Source organism: Aspergillus lucknowensis (assembly GCF_044049455.1).
Source record: "Aspergillus lucknowensis strain CBS 449.75 chromosome Unknown BJX67scaffold_9, whole genome shotgun sequence".
In the NCBI taxonomy this organism is placed as follows: Eukaryota; Fungi; Ascomycota; class Eurotiomycetes; order Eurotiales; family Aspergillaceae; genus Aspergillus; species Aspergillus lucknowensis.
The window spans coordinates 538,334-544,916 of record NW_027263553.1 but is presented as its reverse complement, the minus strand read 5'-3'; the positions used below and the strand labels follow the sequence as shown (position 1 = coordinate 544,916).

General features: G+C 56.2%; 4 protein-coding genes across 4 annotated transcripts; 1 reads left to right on the top strand and 3 right to left on the bottom strand.

Moving 5' to 3' along the window:
- Positions 1–9: 9 nt before the first annotated feature.
- BJX67DRAFT_392119 (Zn(II)2Cys6 transcription factor) lies at positions 10–1,366 on the bottom strand (the record flags this gene model as incomplete). The annotated part of the gene is made up of 3 exons (XM_071034896.1): positions 1,112–1,366; positions 636–1,056; positions 10–585 (listed from the first exon to the last, which is right to left on the bottom strand). Exons 1-3 carry the CDS (start codon positions 1,249–1,251, stop codon positions 10–12), a joined length of 1,137 nt encoding a protein of 378 aa, XP_070888597.1. The 5' UTR covers positions 1,252–1,366.
- Positions 1,367–1,469: 103 nt separating this feature from the next.
- Positions 1,470–2,759, top strand: BJX67DRAFT_347701 (zinc-binding alcohol dehydrogenase family protein). Its single transcript, XM_071028567.1, has 3 exons — positions 1,470–1,740; positions 1,791–1,908; positions 1,958–2,759. The coding sequence occupies exons 1-3, from the start codon at positions 1,486–1,488 to the stop codon at positions 2,641–2,643; spliced, it is 1,059 nt and encodes a 352-aa protein (XP_070888596.1). The 5' UTR covers positions 1,470–1,485; the 3' UTR covers positions 2,644–2,759.
- A 394-nt stretch (positions 2,760–3,153) lies between these two features.
- On the bottom strand, positions 3,154–3,979 carry BJX67DRAFT_333661 (uncharacterized protein). Its single transcript, XM_071027553.1, has one exon. The coding sequence runs from the start codon at positions 3,816–3,818 to the stop codon at positions 3,279–3,281; it is 540 nt and encodes a 179-aa protein (XP_070888595.1). The 5' UTR covers positions 3,819–3,979; the 3' UTR covers positions 3,154–3,278.
- Positions 3,980–4,450: 471 nt separating this feature from the next.
- Positions 4,451–6,343, bottom strand: BJX67DRAFT_333750 (pectinesterase precursor). Its single transcript, XM_071027555.1, has 5 exons — positions 5,900–6,343; positions 5,742–5,849; positions 5,304–5,695; positions 5,171–5,235; positions 4,451–5,116 (listed from the first exon to the last, which is right to left on the bottom strand). Exons 1-5 carry the CDS (start codon positions 6,056–6,058, stop codon positions 4,725–4,727), a joined length of 1,116 nt encoding a protein of 371 aa, XP_070888594.1. The 5' UTR covers positions 6,059–6,343; the 3' UTR covers positions 4,451–4,724.
- Between the last annotated feature and the right edge of the window lie 240 nt (positions 6,344–6,583).

Below are 6,583 nucleotides of genomic sequence, written 5' to 3'. Positions count from 1 at the left end.
GGATCGTCGCTAAATACCGATGGTGGCAGATCCCACGTCCAGGTCGGTCCATCGCAGCAGATCCCCCGACTCATATACCGATGCCCCACCCGGAGCGCGGACTTTCTCGAGGATGCAGCCCTCCTTCTCGGCCTGCTCGTGCCAATCCGCGAGCGTCGTTGCGTTCCAGAGACGCTCTCCTGCGGGCCGGGGAAATTGCAACTCCATCGCGGCGATGTGACACGTCGAGCCCTCCTCGGGTTGGTGACTGGAGCGCGCGACACTGCGGCTGAGCTTGAAGAGGGCCAGGTTGAGGCGCTTGATCTCCTCCACTCCGACCCAGATGTACGTTGGATGGCGATGGTTCGCAAATTGGGCGAGAATATTCGGATAGTAGAACATCCCCAGCCGTCGACAGCTCGTGATGAGAGAGCCAAGTATCTCTCTCTCTGGACCATGCAGAACCGGCTTGAGGTCGAAACCTATTGAAATGCCATTTCTCGAGACCAGCGAGAACAAAACATACAGTAAGATCGCCTGAAGGGTGGGGATCGGCCATGGTTGGGACCTGGAGTGGGTGTCAGGGAGGGAGCAGTCCCATTTGTCCTGCGTGCGGTTAGAGGGCATATCCTGGCCAACGACTCGAACAGACTCACTCGTTGCTCTCGTATCGCAGAGCCCAGGACTCGGTGGAGTTCCATGGCGGCCGCACGGGCGCGGCCGTCCCCAGAAAGCCACAGGCCGATGGTGACGATCGACTGGACCAGGAGCGGCGCCTCCTCGTGGCTGTAGAAGGACCCTCGGTGGACAAAGGGCCAATGCGGATGGAAAAGCTTGAAATACAGGTCGACAGCGTGTTGCTCTTTCTCCATCCGCGTAGCACAAGGGTAGGCCCTGGCTGGCGCAATCCCAGGAGAGCCGACATTGGAGCACGATATCCGACGTCGCGAACATTCACGGCATGGCTGTCCGCCGTCGCAGCGCGTTTTCAATCCTCGACAGCTTTCGCAGGCCCGAACGCGGCTGACCGGGTCGCTGACTCCGTGTCTCTGCCGGACGTGTCGGCGAAGGGTGTCGCTGGAGGATTACAGTTTAGTGAGAGGTATTTGGAAGAGATATACTCATTACTCACTTCCTTCCAAATCTCCTTCCACAGGTTGAGCATTCGAAGGAGGCTTGCGAAAGATGCTGCGCCTCGTGTCGGCGCAGATGCTCTTTGCGCACGTAGCTCGCGTGGCAGTCGGGGAATCGACATTCGAACCGGCGGCTCATCTTGAAGAGTATGAGGGACAGAAGCTACGGGACGGTGGGATGGCGATACTGTGGGATGGTGGGATATCGAGAGAGGTGGGAGGCTCCGGTGGGAGGCTGCAGTGGGAGGCTCCAGCGGGAAATTCCGAAGAATGCGTTGCTGACGGATGCGCTGTGCTTACTTGGGGTGATATATAAGGATGTTGATGCATCATAGATCAGGCCATTCCTTGAGCTCAACCTCGTTCCAGCAAGATGAAGTCGGTCGTCAACACAGCAGGCCCAACGGCGACAATCGTCGACATTCCAGTCCCAGAGCCCAATGACGACCAAGTCCTGATCAAAGTCGTCGTCTCTGGATCGAACCCCAAAGACTGGAAGGCACCGGACTGGATCGCATCGGGGAATATTTTCCATCCGTTGCTCGAGACGATCAAAGGCCCGATCAACCAGGGCGACGACATTGCGGGCGTAGTCGAGAAGGTCGGGTCGAATGTCGTCGAGTTCAAGGTATAGCCCTCCTGCCTATGTAGGTGTATATCTCTGCTGAACCTGTCCAGCCGGGGGACCGTGTTGCTGCCTTCCATGAGATGCTCACGCCGGGTGGCTCCTATGCAGAGTACGCCCTGGCCTGGAGCCATACCACCTTCCATTTGCCGGCGCATGTCTCGTTCGAGGGTATATCTACTGATTCTGATCGGTCAACTTACCTCTAACCCTCCCGTAGAAGCCGCGACGATTCCTCTGGCAGCCATGACTGCCGCGGTGTCTCTCTACGCCAACCATCGCCTGCCCTATCCATGGCTGCCCGCGACAGAACCGACTCCCCTCGTCATATACGGAGCCAGTGCTGCTGTCGGCTCGTTCGCGATCAAACTAGCTCGCAACAGCAACATCCATCCCATCATCGCAATCGCAGGGAAGGGTGCCGCGTACGTCGAGACTCTGCTAGATCGTACCAAGGGAGACGCCGTAATCGACTATCGCAATGGGGTCGAGGCGACCGTGAGAGCCATCAAGGCCAGCCTCGAGAAGGCCGGTCATGCCGCTGCCCACCATGCAATTGACGCTGCTATCGTCCCCGAGAGCGCAGATGTCTTGCGCCAGTCAATTGCTGCAGGGGGCCTGATTGATTTCGTATTGCCGAATGACTTCGATGTCGCACCAGCAAAGAAAACCATCACGGCCGTGGGATCGGTGCACAACCAAGTTCAGTGTGATCACCACGCAGAGCTGGGGTACATTTTCGCACGGTACTTGACAAGAGCCCTCCAGGACAAGAGCCTCAGGGGGCACCCATCCCAAATCCGGCAGGGTGGATTAGCCGGAGTTGAGGATGCATTGAAAGACCTGAAGGCGGGCAGAGTCAGCGCGTCCAAGTATATCTTCCGTATTGCAGACACCCCGGCGTGAAGTTTCGCACGCGAATAAGGCTAAAATCAACGACTTCAGTTGACTTGATGGAAAAAACACTCCGTCTCGTAGTAGCCCTTGATTGAGGGATTAATATCACCGTCATTGTTTCTGGTCCGCTCGAGATTGCTTCCGTCCACTCCGTGTAGGTGTTACGCATGCGTGAGGGCAAGCTCGGCTTCCCAGCAGAGGTGGGCAGGGAGTGCTTGAGTACTGCGCTCTTCGGCATGATTATCGGGGGCAATACTTCGCAATCTGAGCAACGGATAGATGACGGGGTCAATATCCACCAAGCAGCGTCCACAGTAGTCAAACTCGCAAGCTGACAACCTGCTTCTCTTCCGTAGACTATGACACGGAAATAACGGCCCTTCTGCTGTGCCATGGCGCTACAGTGGATGCAGCAGATTGCCAAGAGCAAATGCTGCTGCACGGCAGACTGTCAGCCCGGTGAATGAGTCTTCTACGCCAAGGGGCATACATCCATGCCGGAGACAGTGAGATGCGCGCAAACGGACACGAGAAACTCCAGTTTCTGCTCTGGTTTAACAACTGCTCATCAGGCTCCAATATTCAATGGGAGTAACACAAGCTATTTATCTGTCCATTGAGAGCTGCTTGCCGTGACCAAATAGCTACAATTCTACCAGGCATGGAAATGATACAAATAAACTTCTAGCGCCAAAAAAGTCTGTTTGTTGGTTTAGACTCGAGTTGTTAAACCTAAACCCGCCTGCTAACAGCTCTAGTAATACGATATTAGTCTGCTCAGCTCTCTGCATACCAAAAGTGGTGCCTTGAAATAGGTCAATGACATGTACACGCCCTATGCCTTCTTGCGTCCATGCTAACACTGGCGGGCTGCATGATGGTTGGACGGACATACCCAAGCTGTTTATTGCTCCAGCAATGCTGTTTAACGAGGACAGGGTCCATCCTGACATTGTACAGGCAATATCTCTCCTGATTTCATGATCTGCATGGGATGATACCTTTTTCACCCCTGCTATTGTATCGTGCGGGGAAAGGCTCGGAAAGCCAAGACAAGTAGTTGAATTCAATCCGGCTTCAAGTTCGCTTTCATCCCGTTGGATACGGCGTGTAGGGTGGAGGCCGTTCGTAGGGGGGAAGATTCTCATCTGCGTTGGATGCCGTCGCTGCGCCGTGCGGTCCATCGTCAATGGCGCGGGTTGGGGACAGACGCGCTCTCTGGGATTCTGGCGACCAGTCGCGATCGCGAGTCTGCGCGGGTGCCGGGGCAGAAGGGAGAAAGCCCTCGAGTCTGCTGCTTGAGGGTTGGCTGTTGTCTCGTCGATTCTCAACTGGGTGACTCTGGCTCGACTGGTTAAGGCAAGCACAACATGCACGGAGCCAGATCATCACACACACGACGGCGACAATCACGCCGAACACGACGGCTACGCTGCTCAGCGAGGAGGAGCTTCGTTTGCACAATCTAAGCGCGCAGGCTGCCCCGAGGGTCCTCTCGGTGGGGGCCATGATGTCGGACAGGAGAGACGGGAAATTTCTCATCCAAGAGAACAAGACGTCATCAACAGCGCCAGGAGGTTCTTTTAATCTTTCAAAAGCAGCTCTCGCCAAGGTCGCTCAGGATGAGGCGCCGTGCCCTACGCGCCCGGTCCCTGCGCCCGGGCAAGGCTCATCGCACGCCACACGGACTGCGTCGCTCAGCCACCGGGAAACAAAGTGCTCACTGGACATGAAGATGAAACCCCTGTACGCCGAGCGAAAAAGCCGCCGACCTTCGCACCTGTGCGGCAGAGAGGGCAATACGTCGAGCCAATCGTTCGCTTTGTCAAGCATACTGGTTCCAACACTGTGATGCCGCTGTCGATATTTCACATCCCAGTCCCTGGCCAGGTCTCATCCTGATGCAAGGTTGTCGCACTGGATGAAATAAATCATCGCAGTGGGAGAGGCAATCTTGCGTCATCAGCAATGGTTATGTGAACTGTCTTGGGAGGCATCGTGATTATCCTGGCTTTTACCGACGCTTATATACATTGAGCTCGCATCATTCGATGTCATTATGGACATTATTATTATATTATTCGACCAAGTCAACCATCGGAGATCATAAACGACTGGTGCACGCTGACCTGATTCTTATGTCGCGATCCCCCAGTCGGATTCAGGTCCTCTTGACTGCTATCCACGTTGCTCTGGCCCAGCGGCGACGAGATCGAGGTCACCACCACATTGGTCGAGTCCTCGGGCCCGATGTCGGGTCGCCAGTATCTCGGTTCCTGCGAAGCCGGCGTCGACGCATTGCCCGTGAGCGCCGAGAGCGCGTACTTGCTTCCAATGCGGCCGCCGCTCCGTCGTCGTCGGCGATAGGAGGAGCTCCCATCCAGGAACCAGCGGAATAGCGGGCGCAGGGTGATGAGACAGCCCGCGACGATGGCCAGTCCGGTTTCCATAATCGACCAGATGGCGATTTGATAGGTCGAGTCTGCGGATGTTAGCTGGCGCTGGGAAGGGCAGCAATCAGGAACGGTGGACTCACAGAGAAAGTCGGGATCGGAGTAGTTCTTCAGGTACGGCAGTCGAACCACGACAGCGATGCTCGCACTACAAAGTAAAAGAGGAGTTAGTTACCTCCAAAGCATATCGCTCCGATAGAGCACGAGTTGGCATACATCGCTCCCAGACTGAGAATCCCCGCAAGCGCCACCTTTGTCCGCCTCGTCATCTGCAGGTTCCATATCAAGCAAGCCGGCAGGATTCCCAGGGTAAAGTCAGAGACGATTGTGAGCGAGCTGTAGAGGTATGCGATGGCAATGAGGGTATCGGCCGACAAGCACGTCCCGGATTTGGTGAAGTTGATGCGCTCCCAGAAGTACGAGACCGGTTTGCAGTCGAAGAGCAGTACCAGCCAGAAGACCAGGCCGATGGAGATGACGAGGCCAATCGTCATCCACAGAATCACACGGTGATACTGCTTGACCGCCAGTCGAAGGAGGGCGAGGGCAATGGCGACTTTGGCGACGGCGGAAGCCCACAGGTACAGCATCTGGCCTAACCACCACCACTGGGCAAATTAAACAGGCGAATAGGAAACGGATTCTGGGGCGTACCATCAGGGCTTTCTGCAGCGCAGGTACGCTCTGGAATTCTTTCATTGTGTGGCCGATTCCGGCCACCGGCCCGAGCATGCACAGCGTGCTCAGCGCGATGAACAGCGCCTAGCAGATGTTAGTCGCATTCCCGGTTGCTGAGAACCACGGGAGCATACCAGCGCAATCACCATCAGTCCATCGTCCCATCCGAAGGCTCGCACGACGTAGATGCGAACAAAGCATCGCATCAGGACCGCCACAATCGACAGCCCGACCATCACCGCCGCGACGGTGAAGATGGCCAGGGCCCGGTCGACCAGGGGCAGGGTGTACATCTTCTGCAGAGTCGCCTGAGAGGACCGCTGCAGGGGCGAAGAGCACACTGATAAAGACAGCCTCTCCGATCAACGCACAGAACACCGCAGATCCCAGGCGAACCGTGTCATGATACGCCTCTTCACAGAGACACCGACACTGCGCTGGGAGAAGGTGAAGCAGGATCTGTCAGGAGAGCAGGAGCGAGCTCAAACCTTGAAACCTCCTCAGCTGCCCCCATCACGAATGATCGGACTCATTGCCGCAGGAGTGGAGATGCAACTCCCCACAGCTGCTCCAGATCGATCGATGGTTCCTTGAGAAGCTGGCGCTAGCTGTGCCATACGAGTCATGCCCCGATCCTGGACGATTTCAAGTCGTGGGCAAGGGGCGTCGCCCCACACAAGCGGAAAGTTTCTCTCGCTTCTCGAACGCATTGTGCGGACGAAAGAAGAATCATGAGAAACTTGTGCTGGGGAGACTAAGTTCCACCGTCAAGTCCGGCCACGCATGTCGGCAGTTACGCCGCAGACCTTGCCGTGATT